The sequence below is a fragment of the Macaca nemestrina genome, chromosome 2, assembly GCF_043159975.1.
Source record: "Macaca nemestrina isolate mMacNem1 chromosome 2, mMacNem.hap1, whole genome shotgun sequence".
In the NCBI taxonomy this organism is placed as follows: Eukaryota; Metazoa; Chordata; class Mammalia; order Primates; family Cercopithecidae; genus Macaca; species Macaca nemestrina.
The window spans coordinates 113499078-113519846 of NC_092126.1; the positions used below are offsets into that span (position 1 = coordinate 113499078).

General features: G+C 42.7%; 1 protein-coding gene across 7 annotated transcripts in view; it reads left to right on the plus strand.

Moving 5' to 3' along the window:
* LOC105480467 (RNA binding motif protein 6) overlaps positions 1-20769 on the plus strand; it is a 127211-nt gene that overhangs the window by 39799 nt on the left and 66643 nt on the right. For 4 of the 7 annotated variants that reach the window (XM_071091744.1, XM_071091742.1, XM_071091743.1 and 1 more), the window contains one exon: positions 13326-13399. The exons of 2 other annotated variants lie outside the window; for them this stretch is intronic. In XM_071091744.1, coding sequence (XP_070947845.1) covers positions 13326-13399 — 74 coding nt within the window. Of the gene's footprint in view, positions 1-13325; positions 13400-20769 lie in introns of those variants that run through there. One more of the 7 variants, XM_071091747.1, reaches the window with a different exon arrangement.

Consider the following 20769-nt stretch of genomic DNA (forward strand, 5'->3'; position numbering starts at 1 on the left):
ATTATTTATGATGTTTGTGAAGAGCAGCTGTGATTTCCCCTCAGGTGAGGAGCATTAAAGGGTAGTGTATGTTTCACAGCAGTGCAGCTTAGGTCTTACATATCTGCTAAAGAATATGTCTTGGAACAATCAGATGTTCTGAGAACTATAGTGTTTACTGTTAAAAGATCATATGTGGTAGTCAGGCATGGTGTTGCACACCTGTAGTCCTAACTACTTGGGAGTCTGAGATGGGAGAATTGCTTGAGCCTAGGAGTTTGAGGTCAGCCTGGGCAACATAGCAAGACCTTGTCTCTTAAAAAGAAAAAGAAAAAATAATGTGAATCTTAGTAGTAACAGTGACTTAAATTTTTTTTTATAAAAGAAAGAGTCTTACTCTGTTGCCCAGGTTGGAGTGCATTGGTACAATCATAGCTTACTGTAACCTCAAACCCCTGGGCTCAAGTGATCCTTCTGTCTCAACCTCCAGAGTAGTTAGGACTACAGGTGTGCACCATGCCAGGCTAATTTTTAAACTTTTTGTAGAGGCGCAGTCTCACTATGTTGCCCAGGCTGGTCTCGAACTCCTGGGTTCAAGTGATTCTCCTGCCTCATCTTCCCAAAGTGCTGGGATTACAGATGTGAACCAGTATGTCCACCCAAAAAGGTGACTTTCATAGGTGAAAACTGGCAGTCAATATTTTAGGCTGAGTGATGACCTGCAGAGACCATGCAGGATGGATATTGCTCATAAGAGGGGAATTGTGGAGTACAGTCTGTCCTTTTAGTTGATGTAATGGAGGGCTGATCTATAACACGGGAGAGAAGATTAATGCCTCTTCATTGACTCTAGTAATGTATTAGTGTGATTTTTGTCTCCTCTAGAGCTGTATAAGTACAGGGTCACAATTTTATATAGAAACTGTGAGGTTAAATGAGCTTATGAATTTTTCAAGTTATAGAAATGTAATTTACATAGATCATATAGAAATTATATCTTCCAGGGGAATGTGTACTGAGACATAATATGCTGCAAAATTATTAATATTGTCACTAAGAGGAGTAAATAAAGACTAAAGCGACTCATTATGGTGTAGGCCAGGACTTGCCTCAAAATGACTTTGTTGAAGTTTACCAAAAAACTTGATATTTATGGGATTTTGGAATTGTAGATAAGAGATTTTGGACCTATATGTGTTCTGTATATTTGAATTTTTCTTTTGCCATTTACAAATACATTATAACCCCATGAACTGTAAATTATCTTGAGTTACATGATTATTTCTGGAAAAAGTACCAGAAGTAAAATGTCTTTTGGTGACTAGACAAACTCTAGTATATGTATAAAATGGAATGCTGCTCAGCAATAAAGAAGAAACTACTGATGCACCCAACAACATGGATGAATCTCAATGGCAATATGCTGAGTGAAAGAAACTAGACTCATAAGGATATATACACTGCCATAAGGAGGAATGAAATACTGATGTATGCTACAACTTGGATGAACCTTGAAAACATTATGAAAGAAGCCAGACACAAAAGACCAAATATTGTACAATTCAGTTTATATGAAATATCTATAGAGTAGGCACACCCATAGAGATAGAAAGCAGATTGGTGGTTGCCAGGGGCTGGGGGAATGGGGAATGCCTCCCTAATGGTTATAGTACTTCTTTTGGGCTGATAAAAGTGTTCTGGAACTAGGTAGTAGTGATGGTTGCACAACATTGTGAATGTACTTAATGCTTCTGAATTGTACACTTTAAAACGGTGCATTTTATTTGATGTGTATTTGCTTACAATTTTTTTTTTTTTTTTTTTTTTTTTGAGATAAGAGTCTTGCTCCCGTCACGCAGGCTGGAGTGCAGTGGCACAACCTCGGCTCACTGCAACCTCCACCTCCCGGGTTCAAGCGATTCTCCTTCCTCAGCCTCCCAAGTAGCTGGGATTACAGGTGTGTGCCACCACACCTGGCTAATTTTTCGTATTTTTAGTAGAGATGGGGTTTCGTCTTGTTGGCCAGGCTGGTCTTAAACTCCCGACCTCAGATGATCCACCTGCCTGGGCCTCCTGAAGAGCTAGCATTACAGGTGTGAGCCACTGTGCCCAGTCAGCTTACAATTTTTTAAAAAAGGCCACATACTAGATGTGTATGTGTGATTTCACTTATGTGACATTCTGAAAAAGGGAAAATTTTAGGGATTGGAAATAGTGGTGGCCAGGGTATTGGGGGAGGAGTTAACTATGAAGTGGAAGCATGAGGGAATTTTGGGGCATAATGGAATTGTTTTATATCTTGATTGTGGTAATGATGTATCAATATTAAATTCACTGAGTTGATAACTACTGTGGTTATGTTAGAGAATATCTTTTTTCTTTTCTTTTTTTCTTTTTTTTTAAACGGATTCTCATTTTGTCACTCAGTCTGGAGCGTAATGGTGTGATCTCGGCTTCCTGCAACCTCTCCCTCCTGGGTTTAAGCAATTCTCCCTGCCTTAACCTCTGGAGTAGCTGCAATTACAGGCACCTGCCCCCACTCCTAGCTAATTTTTCTAGTTTTTAGTAGGGACGGGGTTGCACCATGTTTAACAGGCTGATCTTGAACTCCTGACCTCAAGTGATCTGCCCGCCTCGGCCTCCCAAAGTGCTGGAATTACAGACGTGAGCCACCATGCCCAGCTGAGAGCATCTTCATTCTTAGAAAATACATAGTGAAGTTTTTAGAAATAAAGTACTGTGATGTATGCAACTTTCTCTCATGGTTTTGAAAAAAATACTTGCTATAAATGGAGAAGGGAGGAAGAGAGTAATGATAAAGTAGATGCATCACAATGTTATTAATAGTTGAATCTGGGGCCAGATGCAATGGGTCACGCCTGTAATCCCAACATTTTGGGAGGCCAAGGTGGGCAGATCACCTGAGATCAGGAGTTTGAGACCAGCCTGGACAGCTTGGTGAACGAAACCTGTGTACTGAAAATACAAGAATTAGCCGGGCACAGTGGCGGGTGCCTGTAATCCCAGCTACTCGGGAGGCTAAGGCAGGATAATCACTTGAACTCAGGTGGCGGAGGTTGCAGTGAGCCAGGATCATGCCATTGCACTCTAGCCTGGGCGACAGAGCAAGAATCCATCTTAAAAAAATAAAAATAAAAAAAATAAGGTTGAACCTGGGTAAAGTATATATGAATCTTTTTCCTGTACTATTATTATTGCAATTTTTTTTGTAAATTGGAAATTATTTCCAATAAAAAGTTGAAAAACTGACAAAGCTGATTTATTTTATTTTTTATTTTTTTTTGAGACGAAGTCTTGCACTGTCACCTGGGCTGGAGTACAGTGGAGCGATCTTGGTTCACTGCAACCTCCGCCTCCCGGATTCAAGCGATTCTTCTGCCTCAGCCAACCCAGTAGCTGGGATTATAGGCACCTGCCAACATGCCCGGCTAATTTTTTGTATGTTTTAGTAGAGACGGGATTTCACCATGTTGGCCAGCCTGGTCTCAAACTGACCTCATGATTAGCCTGCCTCAGCCTCCCACAGTGCTGGGATTACAGGCATGAGCCACTGCGTCTGGCCTATATTTTATTTTTAAATGATCAGCAGAAACCTTGTAAGCTGAAGACTACAATGAACAGCTTCTATCAACAAGTAAACTATAGAGCAGTTGTTCTCAGAGTGGATCCTGGACCATCATCATCTCTTTACCACCTGGGAACTTGTTGGAAATCCAAGTTCTTAAGCGCCATCCTAAACCTACTGAATCAGAAACTCTGGGGTGGTGCCCAGTAGTCTGTGCTTTTAAGAAGTCCTCCTGATAATTTTAATGTACCCTGAGGACCACCGGCAGTAAACTGTTTAGATTCTTTATTCTTGAACTTTTGCATAGTTTAAAAGTGACTTAATTAGCAAGTGGACCTTCTGTAAGTAGACAGAGTTAATGCTTATGTGCTTTAGGAGCCAATGCTGATCACATGCCTTGCCTACCTAATATCAGTTCTCCTGCTCTGCATAGCAGGAGGAGCTATAGTAGTGTTGGTACTATCTTATGACTTCAGTTATATGTAACTAAGGACATATAACTTAGTTGTTTTTTCTGTTTATATATAGTACACTTCCTCCAGAAATCTTGGAATGGTTGTAGGTCTTCTCATTCACACAGTGTTTCTGTGACATATTAATGCAGGCAGAATTGCTTTTGATTTTTAGGTTTATTTGCATACTACGTAGTATATAAGCTTGCTGTGATATTTTTCCAAAGGGATTTAATATCATTTAAGCAAAAATGATATAGCTTCTGGATTATGTTTCCTAATAAGGCTCAAACATAGAAAGAAATTATAGTAACTGAAGTGCTACAGAATTACTTTAGTACTGGTTTATTAATTAATGTCACAAAGTTACAGGATTACCAAGGTGGTGTTAGTAGGAAGAAGCAATATCTTGCTTTAGTCTATCAGTGTTCTTGTGGTGAATGGGCAGTTTCTGCATTCTTGAAAATTCTTCTTGGAAAGTGGGTGTTTGCAATGACTAGGTCAGTCACTTGGTCTGCTGCCTGGCATTTTGGGTCTACTGAAAGTGACATTGTAGCAAAGGCCCTATACCTTCTGCATTTCTTTCTTTTCTTTTTTTCTTTTCTTTTTTTTTTTTTTTAAGTAGAGACAAGGTCTTGCTTTGTTGCCCAGGCTGCCCTTGACCTCCTGTCAAGCAGTCCTGTCACCTTAGCTTCCTGAGTAGCTGGGACTACAGGCGTGTGCCACCATGAGTGGTTAATGTAAACTTTTTGTTTTTTTTTGAGACAGTTTCACTCTTGTTGCCCAGGTTGGAGTGCAGTGGCATGATCTCGGCTCACTATAGCCTCTGCGTCCTGGGTTCAAGCGATTCTCCTGCCTCATCCTCCCAAGTAGCTGGGATTACAGGCTCCTGCCACCACGCCCAGCTAATTTTTTGTATTTTTGTAGTAGAGATGGGGTTTCATCATGTTGGCCAGGCTGGTCTCGAACTCCCGAGCTCAGGGGATCCACCTGCCTTGGCCTCCCAAAGTGCTGGGATTACAGATGTGAGCCACCATGTCTGGCCTATTTTTTAATTTTTTTGAGACAGAGTCTCCCTCAATCACCCAGGCTGGAGTGCAGTGGTGCAATCTCAGTTCACTGCAACCTCCGACTCCTGAGTTCAATTCTCCTGCCTCAGCTTCCCTGGTAGCTGGGATTACAGGTGCCCACCACCACGCCCAGCTAATTTTTTTTTTTTTTTGAGACGGAGTCTTGCTCTGTTGCCCAGGCTGGAGTGCAGTGGCGCGATCTCGGCTCACTGCAAGCTCTACCTCCCGGGTTCACACCATTCTCCCGCCTCAGCCTCCTGTGTAGCTGGGACTACAGGCGCCCGCCACCTCGCCCAGCTAATTTTTTGTATTTTTAGTAGAGACGGGGTTTCACCATTTTAGCCAGGATGTTCTCAATCTCCTGACCTCATGATCCGCCCATCTCGGCCTCCCAAAGTGCTGGGATTACAGGCGTGAGCCACCGCGCCCGGCCCCAGCTAATTTTTGTTGGCTGGCCTAGGGAAGAATCTGTGATTCAGTGCTGCAGGGATCAGGTGACCCTGGTGAGAGAGGTTCTGGAACAAGGGTTAATTTGGTCATTTTTGGAATGACCTGGGATTTGGCTTATTTATTTTATTTTTAAAATTTCCCGCTGGGCACAGTGGGAAATACCTGTAATCCCAGCACTTTGGAAGGCTGAGGCCAGTGAATCGCTTGAGCTCAGGAGTTGGAGACCACCCTGGGCAACATGGTGAAACTCCATCTCTCCAAAAAAATACAAAAAAATTAGCTGGACATGGTGGTGCATACCTGTAGTCCCAGCTACTTAGGAGGCTAAAGCAGGAAGATCAGTTGAGCTAGGGAGATGAGGGTGGAGGTTGCAGTGAGCCAATATCATGCCACTGCACTCCAGCATGGGCAACAGAGAGAGACCCTGTCTCAAAAAAATAAAATGGTGAATGTAAAATAAAATGGTAGCTCACGCCTATAATCCCAATACTTTGGGAGGCCGAGGTGGGTGGATCACTTGAGGCCAGGAGTTACAGACCAGCCTGGTCAACATGGCAAAACCCCATCTCTACTAAAAATACAAAAACTAGCCGGGCTGGTGGTATATGCCTATAATCCCAGCTACTTGGGAGGCTGAGGCAGAGGTCGCAGTGCGCTGAGATCACACCACTGCACTCCAGACTGGATGACAGAGTGAGACCCTGTCTGAACATCACATCACATCACATCACATCACATCACATCACATCACATCACATCACATCACATCACATCGTAACGTAACATAACGTAACATATAAATTTTCAAGGCAGAAATCTTGTAGTCAGCCTTACTGTTTGTTGACAAGGACATGGTCCTGAGTGCAGAAATCTCGGCAGTTGATAAAGCCAAGAAGACAGATACTAATTAAAGAAGTTTCCAGATTTTGCATCTTCTGGCATCTCAGCTAAATGGCTCTGAGGAAGAGGATGCCACTTACCAGTTTTGAGACACAGACAGGTTATATTCTCTTCCTCAAAACCATTTAGCTGAGATGGAATTTGCCTCTCTGAGGTTGGGGAAGGTGTTTGAACTCTGTTTACAGCCCTCTGTCAGTTCCACTGCCTTGCCGAGTTCTCTCACCCTTCTTTAGATAGAATTGCTGTTGGCTTCTGTAGTCCTCACTTACCTCTTTTGCCAAATGCTCAGGTAGCTTTGGCTGAGTCTTCCAGGTTTGATAAGGCTGTATGGGGCTTCCTGTGCCTTTTGGTAGCTAGAAGTCACTGAAGAGGTACTTCTGCTAGAGTGACAAGAAGAAAAGGGTCATTACTCAGCTTGTATAGTGCAGGGGCTGCTTGACTCCCAGCTTCAGTCTAGGCAGGGGAGTTTATTTATACAGTTACCTTAAATGAGCACCAGATAGAGGCCATCTATAAAAACTGTTTACAGGATTTAAAAATACATTGACATTGGCTTTTGCCTTTAACCTTCTGCTTGCAACAGAACATCTGATGAGACCTATGCTGCTCACCGTTTCTAGGTTACATTCTCTACCCTTGCAGTGTAAATTAATTTTTGCGTGGTTCCATGTTTCTTGCTTAGGTTATCTCTTAGGTCTTCTGTCTGATTTAAATGTAAGCCTTCTTAGGACTAGATAGTGGTGATGGTTGCACTACTTTGTCAATATATCACTGAATTGTATGTATTTACTCTTTTAAGAATGAGTTTTTGGTATGTGAATTATGTCAATTTTTATTTATTTATTTATTTATTTATTTTTTGAGATGAAGTCTCACTCTTGCCCAGGCTGAAGTGCAGTGGTGCAATCTCAGCTCACTGCAACCTCTGCCTCCTGGGTTCAAGCGATTCTTCTGCCTTAGCTTCCCGAGTACCTGGGATTACAGGTGCATACCACTACGCCTGGCTAATTTTTGTATTCTGTATTTTTTTTTTTTTTTTTTTTTTTTGAGACGGAGTCTCGCTCTGTCACCCAGGCTGGAGTGCAGTGGCCGAATCTCAGCTCACTGCAAGCTCCGCCTCCCGGGTTCACGCCATTCTCCTGCCTCAGCCTCCCGAGTAGCTGGGACTACAGGCGCCCGCCACCTCGCCCGGCTAGTTTTTTGTATTTTTTAGTGGAGACGGGGTTTCACCATGTTAGCCCATGTTGGGATGGTCTCGATCTCCTGACCTCGTGATCCACCCGTCTCGGCCTCCCAAAGTGCTGGGATTACAGGCTTGAGCCACCGCGCCCGGCCTTTTTTTTTTTTTTTTTGAGACGGAGTCTCGCTCCATTGCCCAGGCTGGAGTGTAATGGCATGATCTCGGCTGACTACAACCTCCGCCTCCCGGGTTTAAGCGATTCTTCTGCCTTGGCCTCCCAAGTAGCTGGGACTACAGGTGCATGCCACCATACCACGCCTAGCTAATTTTTTGTATTTTTATTAGAGACGGGGTTTCACCGTGTTAGCCAGGATGGTCTTGATCTCCCGACCTCGTGATCCTCCCGCCTCAGCCTCCCAAAGTGCTGGAATTATATAGTGAGCCACCATGCGTGGTAAATTATATCAATTTTAAAAAACCTTTTTGAAAATTGGTTAAGTCATGTAAATATTGATTTCTTAAAGGTGTTTTCATAAGTACAGAGAATATTCAAAGTTTCAGCAAAAACGTTAACAGCCCACTGATTGGTACTTATACCTTGCTGGTATAATTCATAATTGATTGTTCTTAGTCTCAGTTCAGTACATTGTGCTATGTGTAGAAAACGTTGTATTTTCATTTTTTTTTGAGACGGAGTCTCGCTCTGCCACCCAGGCTGGAGTGCAGTGGCCGGATCTCAGCTCACTGCAAGCTCCGCCTCCCGGGTTCACGCCATTCTCCTGCCTCAGCCTCCGGAGTAGCTGGGACTACAGGCGCCCGCCACCGCGCCCGGCTAATATTTTCATTTTTAAAAATTATTATTATTATTATTTTGAGATGGAGTCTGACTCTGTCTCCCAGGCTGGACTGCAGTGGCACGGTCTTGGTTCACTGGCATCCTCCACCTCCCAGATACAAGTGATTCTTCTGCATCAGCCTCCTGAGTAGCGGAGATTACAGGCACCCGCCACCATGCCTGGGTAATTTTTTTTTTTTTTTTTTTTTTTTTTTGGTAGAGACAGGGTTTCACCATGTTAGCCAGGCTGATCTTGAACTCCTGACCTCAAGTGATCCATTTGCCTCAGACTCCCAAAGTGCTGGAATTACAGATGTGAGCCATTGCGCCCAGCCCATTTTAAAAAATTAAACCGGCCAGGTGCGGTGGCTCACGCCTGTAATCCCAGCACTTTGGGAGGCCGAGGCGGGTGGATCACGAGGTCAGGAGATTGAGACCATCCTGGCCAACATGGCGAAACTCCGTGTCTACTAAAAATACAAAAATTAGCCGGGTGTGGTAGTCCCAGCTACTCAGGAGGCTGAGGCAGGAGAATTGCTTGAGCCCAAGAGGCAGAGGTTGCAGTGAGCTGAGATTGTGTGCCATTGCACTCCAACCTGGATGACAGAGCAAGACTCCATCTCAAAAAAAAAAGAAAAGTATAAGGAGTATTCACATTTCTATGAGATCTGTAAATTTAGGTTAGAAAATTTAGTTAGCTGGCCGGGCGCGGTGGCTCAAGCCTGTAATCCCAGCACTTTGGGAGGCCGAGACGGGCGGATCACGAGGTCAGGAGATCGAGACCATCCTGGCGAACACGGTGAAACCCCGTCTCTACTAAAAATACAAAAAACTAGCCGGGCGAGGTGGCGGGCGCCTGTAGTCCCAGCTACTCGGGAGGCTGAGGCAGGAGAATGGCGTAAACCCAGGAGGTGGAGCTTGCAGTGAGCTGAGATCTGGCCACTGCACTCCAGCCTGGGCGACAGAACGAGACTCCGCCTCAAAAAAAAAAAAAAAAAAAAAAAAAAAGAAAGAAAGAAAATTTAGTTAGCTATGTTTTGTAATAGTCATATAAATAAGCACAAAGACCCTCCATCCTTCTTTCCAGCACGTGACAGTGGAAGAAAAGGGTAATAAAGTAGATTTTTTGTTACTCTCATTGGTAAAAATAAATCTGTCCATGAGAAGGTTAACACTGAGTTTACCATCTTGATGATTCCATATGGTTCCTAGCAATTCTGATCTCAAGGTTGGTGGGCAGAATGTTTAGGTCTCTGGGTAGAATATCTTCTGTGCCTTTTCTGTGAATTGTAAAATTACATTTGGGAAATAAAGAAAAAAAATCCCTGATTATCCCACTACAGCAATACAACCACTGTAATCATTTTGGTATGCAGTTGTGTTGCATTATGTGAATTTTCTGATTTTTGTATGTCCACCTGTGCTCATTTGAACTGTATCCCCTCCCCACTTCCCACACCCTGTTTTCTCACTCCTGGAGTGAGCCTGGGCAGTGGGGATGAGACTTGCTTGTGGCTTCAGTTTGTTTCCTTTTCTAAGTTTCTCTGAGTGGGCATTCACTGTGCTGGCTGTGATTCTGTTATTTAAAGCAATATATTTTCATACCTTATGGCCCTTAAATGCAAGCCAACCTCTTCATCTGGTGTCAACCAAAGGAAAAGTGATTTGTTGCAGCGCTGGAGGACAAACTGGCAATGTTGGACTTACCTAAATTGAAAGATGGTATGTTGTTCTTCACCTTGGGGTCTTCAAGTATGATTTTGACAGTGCATGGTTTTTATCTCACATGCTGACTTTTGTCTCTAACCCCTGAGTTAGATGCAATTTAATTCCAGTCCTTTTTCCTATATACATTTTACATAATTATCCATAAGGGTATGTTCATTTTTAAGGCTCTTAAAATATACTATATCAAGTATCTTTCCATATTGCTATACAATTTTTGTAGCCGTCATTTATAACGGGACATTTTAGTTTTCATCTTTTCAGAAGAATTTTGGGAACTGGTATAATCAGCTCCTGAGAATGCTTTCTAATTTGCATACTCAGGTCTACTCACAATAGTTCTGCCATAGATATTTTAAAATAGAAGCAACTGTTATGCTGCTAAGTTGAATATTTCTTAACTAGGCTTATTAACAGGGGCATAGATGTATGTTTTCAGGCATATGGGACTCTTTCTGTAACTGAGCTTGTAGAGTTTAGAATTAAGATTATTTAAGTTAGTCTGTGATCTTGTTGAAGAGTGAGAGGCTAGAGTGTAGTGGTTAAAAACATCAACTTGAATCTGGACTGCTTGCATTTAAAACTCAGTATTGGTATTTACTTGGTTACTTTGACTAATTTATCTATCCTTTCTTTGCCTTCTTCTCCATGGCTAAAATCAGGCTAATAATATTTACCTCATAAGATAGTATTGTGAATATTAAATCAGTATATACAAAGTATTTAGAATAAAATCTTGAACCAACAAGTTCTATGTAAATATTACTTACTTTCATTCTCTATTTTTCTAATTGCTGAAAATCCTTATGGCACAACCATGAGTCTTGAACACACAAAATACCTTTTTTTTTTTTTTTTTGTAAACGTTTTAGACAGTATAGTTAAACCTTAAATTTCTGTTCTTGTTTGATAGCTAAAGTTTCAGTCAGAATAAATTTAGTGTTGGGCTTGTGAATATAATATTAAATCTGAAGTATGTTGTCAACATACGGTATTGCAGGGTTGATGTCTAGAAATGCTATATTAGATTCCCATAATGTTTTCTGTATCTTTTTCTTCCCAGTGTCTACTTGTCCTTTAGCAAAGTATGAACATTGTCATGAATCTTTTCTCTCTCTGTCCACAGTTTCTGTGTGCGTCTCTGGGCCACAGTAGTTACTTCTTTAAGCACAGAAAGGAAACTTAGAGCTTTGCCAGTTTTGGTGTTTGTTCCCTATGTTTTTCATCCAGGCAGCTATGGGGAGGGTTGCTTTCCACCCATCTGGGTACTCCACTGATATGTTCTGTAGAAGTAATCAACACACTCGAGAGTACACCTGCTTGTTCCGTGGCTAACCCTTTCTGATTGTGGACATACATTTGAGTGTTTGCAGTGGATATTTGGTGCTAACAGGTGTCTTAGTTCCTTCTGTTATTCTGTAATGTTTCCCAAGAATATTCAGAATTGTTTATAAAATGCAGAGTGATTTATGTATTAGGAGTTCACTGAGTTTGACCAAGAAGATTCACTTGAAAGGAATTAAGTAACAAAACAGTTTCCATTGTTAATAGGATATGCACGCTGTTTCTCTAAAGTACTTTTATTTCTTCAGAGTTATTAAGCAGAGGAGACTGATTTTGTGGTAAGTTTGGAGGGGTTAGTTTTAATCCATGTTGGTCAAAGTCGTGAAAGTAGATTAGAAAATCTGTTTCTCATCCTACAGTAGTGCTGAGGTTTCTAGTAGATTGTTTTTCTTCTTCCTAGTCATTTTCTGAAACTCGAAGCAAGGATCAACCCATACCATTGTAATGTTTCATAGTGAACTTGGAGTATTTAACAAGTCTAAAATCAAAGTTTATTATTAGTAGTAAAACATTTTAAAGCCATTCATTTCATGTGACAAGGAATTTTAACTCATTTCACCAAATGTGGTATGTTTTTAAACTTATACTTTCTATTGCTCTAGTTTTATTGATCTTTGATACATTGATTCAGTGATATCAGTTTCCTATTGTTATATATACTTTGTGGTCAAAATTATCATAGGGTTTTGTGTTTTTCTTTGCCTGAGTTTTGTTTCTCATCTGAACATCACATCTTTTTCTTGCTGTTCCATTTACACAGTGTCATTCTTAGAGATGAGCTTCTTTATCCTCTGAGGCAGTGGAGGAAGCATGGAAACCACATGGGGAGCATTGCATTGACAAGTTTATTTTTGTAGTCACATGGTGGCAGTATCAGGGAAATTACAGGAACTGGTTAGATTCGAGTTCAGCAACCTATAAATCCCAGGACTTCCCAGTCTTGTGGATCATAGGACCTCAGGTGATCCGCCTGCCTTGGCCTCCCAAAGTGCTGCAAGTGACACTTGCTTAGGAGTAAGGTGAAGGGTATTTTATAGCTCTAATGGTTTGTACAATTCTTAAACATGTATTGATTGCTAACAACTACTGTCTTTCTCCCAGCTTGCCCCACCACCAGTCTTTGTGCATAAGCACAAATTTGGACACAGTTATTTGTACTTATTTATGCTTTTACACCTTCTTCCTTTTATAAAGATTTTAGCTGGTTTATGACTTGAGTTGAAACAAGGAAAGAAAGAGGAGACCTGAAATGGTCTGTCCCCTGCCAACCAGAAGCCTCCTGTGGTATCCAAACAGAATAGTTGCCTCAGTCTGTCAGCACTTCTGTCTTTGAAGGTGGTTTCTGCTTGAAAAGTGGTGACTATTAGCATAGCCTGGGGATATTTGCTTTTTTTCTTTCGGGATACTTTTTTTTTTTTTCTAGATACTTTCTTGCTCTTGTCGACTTTGTTTTTCTGAAAGATTTAGCCTGTGGTTAAAATGTTTCGGGTCCCCACATGAACTCTCTGTGGGATTACCCAATTCTGGGGTACCTTCACCAGATCACCAGTGCTAAAGAGGGCAAAGGATCTTCTTGGTTAATAGAAAAGACTATTTTGGAATGAATCTCAAAGTCCAGAAACATCGAGACTTTCCTTCAGTACTTTTTTCTATTTGGGGTAGCAACTTTACTTAGTGTAGGGGAGGGACGGGTTAGTTGGGAGGGCTTGTGTTTAAGGGGTTCAGAAACAGGGGATTTAAGTGTGTCTTTTGTGTTTGCAAGGCACTAACACCACTCCCGTCTGTATTTAAATGCTGTCCCCAGGTTACGACTATGGCTATGTCTGCGTGGAGTTTTCACTCTTGGAAGATGCCATCGGATGCATGGAGGCCAACCAGGTTGCTTTATACTTCGGTCAAATGATGCTGGAAGGATATATTTTTTTATATATGGGGAGGGAGGGTTTCAAATGATTTCACTTTGGAAAGGTACAAGAAGTCTATCTTTGGAGCATACTGCATTCCAACCATCAATTGTGAGGAAAATCTTTAAAAAGGCTGGAAAGCTTTCTCTAGAAAACTTAATGGGCACAGAGTGCATTTTAAAAGCTAGAGCCCAGTTGCTTTTGGATTAGATTCCAAAGACAATAGTTGGGGGGGAAAAATGACACATCTGGAGTGTTTCCTCTTGGAGTGTGACTGAGATGGTAATCCTGATGCAAAGAATGATCCTTGATTGTCTGTGACCCCAAGGATCTGCCTAGCACGGAAATTCTAGGTCAGTAGTTACACCCAGACCTAGGGTGAAGACCTCAGATGGTGACTCCTATGGCATCAGGTCCTGCCTGCAGGGACTACTTCCAAAAGAGAGCTATCAGGGAAGAGAGAGGAGTGGATTGTTGGTGTCTATTGCATTCATCATTGTTCTTAGCCAGTTGGAGTTGCATACTCAAGTCCTTGGCTGCGTATAGTCAGAGCTGATGAATCAGAATCTGTACTCACCTTACGTTTGAACTATCTGGAGTGATTCAGCTTGCCACCTAGATTTTTCATCTATGTCTTTAATTGAACCCTGCCTGGTAGTTTTGGGAGGAATTTTTAAATGGGTAGAATCCTTCCTGTTACGGTGTTTCCTTGGGGAAAGTTGTTTTCTTTGAGTTGTTTCAGTTCCTCCGTCTGTAAAGTAGGAAAAGAAACAGGAATGTAGTTTGATTTTTTTTTTTTTTTTAAATGTATCCACTGCCTGTACTTAATAGTGTGAATACAGTGGGCCCAGAATATTTTTTTTTTTTTTTGCTCTTGTTGCCAAGGCTGGATTGCAATGGTGCGATCTCGGCTCACCGCAACCTCCGCCTCCCTGGTTCATGCGATTCTTCTATCTCAACCTACCGAGTAGCTGGGATTACAGGCATGTGCCACCATGCCCGGCTAGTTTTGTATTTTTAGTAGAGATGGGGTTTGTCCACATTGGTCAGGCTGGTCTCGAACTCCCGACCTCAGGTGATCCGCCTGCCTTGGCCTCCCAGAGTGCTGGGATTACAGGCATGAGCCACTGTGCCCAGCCAGGCCCAGAATCTTAAAAGAAGGCTCTGCCAGGGAAGAGTAGTTATTACATGAGAACTCTTCTCCTTCTGTAGCCTGATGCTTTGTTCAGCTTTGTTTAACTCAGTGTGGCTCATTATACGTACTTTTCTCTTCTTGGCCAAGTTCTCCTCTTATGGGTATGGAGATGACATGCTGTAAATGCTTTGGGAGCAAGCACTCATTAGAGAAGACTTTTGTTGTGTCCTTACCTTGTTAGTAGTCTAAGCTTATCAGATCCTTAGAGAATGACGGGCTTAGGACCGTATACCCTAGATTTAAGAGGGTTCTCATTGACCATTTGTTCAGTGTCCATCACTGAATCACTTACCAAATAACAGTTGACACTCTGTCCACAGGTTCCACACCCATAGATTCAACCAAATGCTGATTGAACATATTCAGGAAAAAGATACATTAATAATACAACAATAAAAAATAATACAGGCCAGGAGTGGTAGCTTACCTCTGTAATCCCAACATTTTGGGAGGCCCAGATGGGAGGATTGCTTGAGGCCAGGAGTTCGAGACCAGCCTGGGCAACATAGGGAGACTCCATCTCTACAAAAAGTAAAAGTGAAAAATGTAGCCAAGTGTGGTGACGTGAACCTGTAGTCCTATCAACTTGGGAGGCTAAGATGAGAGGATTACTTGAGCCCAGATTGAGACTGCAGTGAGCTGTGATCACTCTGCTGCACTCTAGCCTGGGGTGACAGAGCGAGACCCTGTCTCAAAAAACAAACAAAAAAGTACAGTTAACTATTTATATAGTCTTTATTAGGTATTAGATATTATAAGTAATTTAGAGATGGTTTAAAGTATATTGGAGGATGTGTGTAGGTTGTATGCAAATACCATATGATTTTATATAAGGGACTTGAGCATCCTGAGATTTTTGTGTCCTTGTGGGTCCTGGAACCAATCCCCCATGGACACCAAGGGACAACTGTACTAATCACGTGTCAGAAACTGCTACATGCCAATTTTGAAGAGAAGAAAAAAGCTTCCAATCTGTGTGCTTACGATGGATCCTATTCTGACAATCTGTCCGATTTTGAGAACACTCATTAATTCATCAGCAACTTGTTCTTATCAGTGAATAGTGATTAAGTCCTTTGCCTCTGTACTAAGTACTCAATGTAATAACTGATAGCTGAATGCTGTAAAGAAAACGAAGCAGGGTATCAGGAGAATGCATCATGGTGGCAATTTTAGAGGGGTGGTCAGGGAAACTTCTTGAGGAGTGACATACATTTGAGTTGTGACTCATGGTGAATAATGTATCCAGAACACTTACTATAGTACCCTGCACTTGGTAGCATTTGAATTAGTTTGAAATTCGATGTCCTTCTTTCTTTCTCTTACCCTCTTCCACATGTCAAGTAATTTCCAATTATAAATTGTGTGTGTGTGTGTGTGTGAGACAGAGTCCAACCAGGCTGGAGTGCAGTGGTGTAATCTTGGCTCACTACAATCTTAACCGCCCGGGTTCCAGAGATCCTGCTGTCTCAGCCTCCCCAGTAGCTGGGACTACAGGTGTACACCACCACGCTTGGGTAAATTTTTTTTTCTTTTTTTTTGAAATGGAGTCTCGCTCTGTTGCCCAGGCTGGAGTGCAATGGCACGATCTCAACTCGTTGCAACCTCTACTTCCTGGGTTCAAGTGATTCTCCTGCCTCAGCCTCTTGAGTAGCTGGGATTACAGGTGTCCGCCACCACATCTGGCTAATTTTTGTATTTTTAGTAGAGACGGGGTTTCACCATGTTGGCCAACTCCTGACCTCAGGTGATCCACCTGCCTTGGCCTCCCAAAGTGCTGGGATTACAGGTGGTGAGCTACCATGTCCTGCCAACTTTTGTATTATTAGTAGAGATTGGGTTTCACCATGTTGGCCAGGCTGGTCTTGAACTCCAGACCTTAGGTGATTTGCCTGCCTTGGGCTCCCAAGGTGCTGGTATGACAGGCATGAGCCCCCGTGCCTGGCCTCCAATTATAATTCTAAGAAAATAAATTTATTTTTATATCTGAAGTTTATTAAAACTAATTCTTTAAGGAAATGGATGTGGATTAAGCTCCTTAGGACATAGTAAACAATCTTATGAGAGACATAAGAATGTGAGGCTGGCCGGGCGCGGTGGCTCAAGCCTGTAATCCCAGCACTTTGGGAGGCTGAGACGGGCGGATCACGAGGTCAGGAGATCGAGACCATCCTGGCTAACATGTTGAAACCCCGTCTCTACTAAAAAATACAAAAAACTAGCCGGGCGAGGTGGCGGGCGCATATAGTCCCAGCTACTCGGGAGGCTGAGGCAGGAGAATGGCGTAAACCCGGGAGGTGGAGCTTGCAGTGAGCTGAGATCTGGCCACTGCAGTCCAGCCTGAGCGACAGAGCGAGACTCCGTCTCAAAAAAAAAAGAAAAAAAGAATGTGAGGGAAGAAGACCTGACTCCTCAGGGTGAATAAAGTAAATATTTTGGGAGGCTGAGGCGGGCGGATCCCGAGGTCAGGAGATCGAGACCATCCTGACCAATAAGATGAAACCCTGTCTCTACTAAAATACAAAAAATTTAGCCAGGCGTGGTGGCGCATGCCTGTAGTCCCAGCTACTCGGGAGGCTGGGGCAGGATAATTGCTTGAATCCAGGAGGTGGAGGTTGCAGTGAGCCAAGATCACGCCACTGCACTCCAGCCTGCTGACAGAGCAAGACTCCGTCTCAAAAAAAAAATTAAATTAAATAAATAAATAAATAAATAAAAAGATAAAGTAAATATCTGTGGAAGATAAAATGTGTTTGTAGGCCGGGCACTGGCTCAAGCTTGTAATCCCACCACTTTGGGAGATTGAGACAGGAGGACCACTTGAGCTCAAGAGTTTGAAATGAGCATGGGGCAAACAGTAAGACCCTGTCTAAATTTAAAAAAAAAAAGTCTCTGTCTATCTTTTCCCCCAGTTTTACTTACAGACCAAGTTGGTACAGATTCTGAGTCACCACGGTCTGCTTGGCAACTCTTAGAGCCTGAGTGTGTGTGTGCCTCTGAGAAGGTTACTCCAAAGTACTTTGGGTTGAGTTTTTTGTAACTCTTTGCTATCCTGACACTTGATGTGAAATGTCTTTTATTTCATTGCTGGGTACTTGTAGGCCTAGGGGATGGAAATAAAGGAACTTTCTGCTAGCTTGCTTTGTCAAATATTGTTGGGTAGGTGTGCCTTCGTGAAGTTGCTCAAGATGATAACCACGGTCCCTCTAGCCTTTTCCCAGTGCCTATATCAAGCTGTCAAACAGTAGAATGCTCTGCAGCAGTACTGAGCTTTGTGGCTGTGGTGACCCACCAGGGTATCACTTAGGCAACAGCTGTCTGTCTGGGGAAATAAGAATGTATGAATCTGTTAGCCTATACCATCACCATTTCCATCTAGGAGAAGGGGGCAGCCAGCAAACACTGTCAGGCAGAGCCTTTCATTCCACCCTTCCTGCAAAGTGTATTTCTAGCCCTGTCATACGCCCTTGGCTTTCTTTGTTGTCAAGTCTCTGGGAGATTGAGGGTACATATTATCTCCTGCTTTGTGTGCCATTGCACTGGGACTTGGGGAGGGGAGTAAGAAGTATTGTGTTAAAATGTTAATCCCTTTCAGTGGTTGCCCAGTTGTGAGTACTAGCCCTCTTAGACTGTTGGCATTTGATGTGCAGGAATTAACATTTTATTTTCTCAAATATGCTGGTGTGATGCTTGTTGTCTGTACTTATTTGGCCAAATTAGTCACTAAAGTGCCCTTATAGAAGATAACTCTGGGAGACGTATGTATTTCTCTGAAAAAAAATTTTTTTTTTTTTTTTTTTGAGACGGAGTCTCGCTCTATTGCCCAGGCCGGAGTGCAGTGGCATGATCTCGGCTCACTGCAAGCTCCACCTCCCAGGTTCATGCCATTCTCCTGCCTCAGCCTCCCGAGTAGCTGGGACTACAGGCGCCTGCTGCCACGCCCGGCTAAAGTTTTTGTATTTTTAGTAGACACGGGGTTTCACCATGTTAGCCAGGATGGTCTCGATCTTCTGACCTTGTGATCCACCCGCCTCGGCCTCCCAAAGTTCTGGGATTACAGGCTTGAGCCACCGCGCCTGGCCTTATTTCTCTGAAATTTTTATTCTCCTTTCCTTTTCCCTTTCCCTTTCCCTTTCCCTTTCCTTTTCCCTTTCCTTTCCTTTCCTTCCTTTCCTTTTTCTTTTTTTCTCTCCTTTTTCTCTTCTCCTTTCCTTTCCTGCCCTGTCCTGTCCTTTTTTCTTTTTTCTTTTCTTATCTTATTGGAGACAAGGTCTCCTTCTGTCACCCAGGCTGAAGTGTAGTGGTGCGATCATGGCTCACTGCAGCTTCAATCTACTGTGCTGAAGTGATCCTTCCAACTCAGTTCTCTTTAGTAGCTGGAACTACCACCACCACACCTGGCTAATTTTTTTTATTTTTATTTTTTGTAGAGACAGGGTTTTGCCACATTCCCAAGGCTGATCTTGAACTCCTGGACTCAAGCAATTTACCCATCTCGGCCTCCCAAAGCACTGGGATTCCAGGTGTGAGCCACAATGCCTAGCCTATTTTTAAATTTTTATTTTTTGGAGACTTAGGGTTCCATTTTGTTACTCAGGCTGGAGTGCAGTGGTACGATGAGAGCTCATTGCAGCTTTAAACTCCTGGGCTTAAGCAATCCTCTCACCTCAGCCTTCTGAGTAGCTGGACTACAGGCACCTGCCACCATGTTCGACTAATTAAAGAAAAAAATCTGTTCATAAAGATGGGATCTTTCTGTGTTGCCCAGGCTGCTTTTGAACTCCTTACCTCAAGTGATCCTCCCACCTGGACCTCCCAAAGTGCTGGGATTATAAGCATGAGCCAGTGCGCCCAGCCTTACTCACCTTTTTGTATGACACTATCAGTCTTTCTAAAGTGCAAAGAAAAAGGGTTCTGTTATCATCTGATGTGAAAATTCCTTTAAACATTGACTTTTTCTGGTGTGAGGAATGAAGGCTATGGAATACATGAAGTTTTATGAAATAGTGTTTTTGTGTGTGTGTGTATCAACAAAATTAAGAGAGTTTGGGTTATTGAAAATACAGGCCGGGCGCGGTGGCTCAAGCCTGTAATCCCAGCACTTTGGGAGGCCGAGGTGGGCGGATCACAAGGTCAGGAGATCGAGACCACAGTGAAACCCCGTCTCTAGTAAAAATACAAAAAATTAGCCGGGCGCGGTGGCGGGCGCCTGTAGTCCCAGCTACTCAGGAGGCTGAGGCAGGAGAATGGCGTGAACCCAGGAGGCGGAGCTTGCAGTGAGCCGAGATCGCGCCACTGCACTCCAGCCTGGGCAACAGCGTGAGACTCCGTCTCAAAAAAAAAAAAAAAAAAAAAGAAAATACAAGAGTGTTTTTGAAGGTATGTGTAGGAAGCCAAATCTCAAATGTGGTCTGTCCTTGTGATTAAAATTAGAGCAATGGGGAACCCAGGTGTGATGTCTCACACCTGTATTCCCAGCACTTGTGGAGGCTATGACAGGAGGATCACTTGAGCCCAGGAGTTGAGTCCAGGCCTGGGTAACGTAGCGAGACCTCGTTAAAAATTAGCTAGGTGTGGTGGCACATGCCTATTGTCCCAGCTATTTGGAAGGCTGAAGTGGTAGGATCGCTTGAGCCTGGGAGGTCAAATCTACAGTGAGCCGTGATTGTGCCACTGCACTCCAACCTGGATGACAGAATGAGAGATAGTGCCTCAAAAAAAAAAGAGCAACAGAGAAAGCTTATGTTTTTAGTGATGAGAATGCTATTTGTGAGGCCATGATGGAAAAAATTGGTGAAGAACCTAGTTTGTTGGAAACTTAAGTTGGTAGTAAAGACATAATACTATCTGAAACACTTTAGTACTTAAATTGTGTGCGTTCCAAGCAACAAAACCAATCTGTAGGTTGAAGGTTGTAGTGTTACCTAAACAACTGTCACCCCAAAAACACTTCATTGAGGAGTATCCGGCTTCCTAGCCAGAGCTCAACTGTGTAACTTATGGCTTGAATCATGCCATTCTTCCTGGAAACTTCAATTTCAGTACTTTTTCCTGATCACCCTCAGTAGAGTAGTAGTAGAAACATGGGGAACTGCATTCTAAAATGAGTATATAGGTTCATATCCTAACTAGAAAAAACATTACAACAA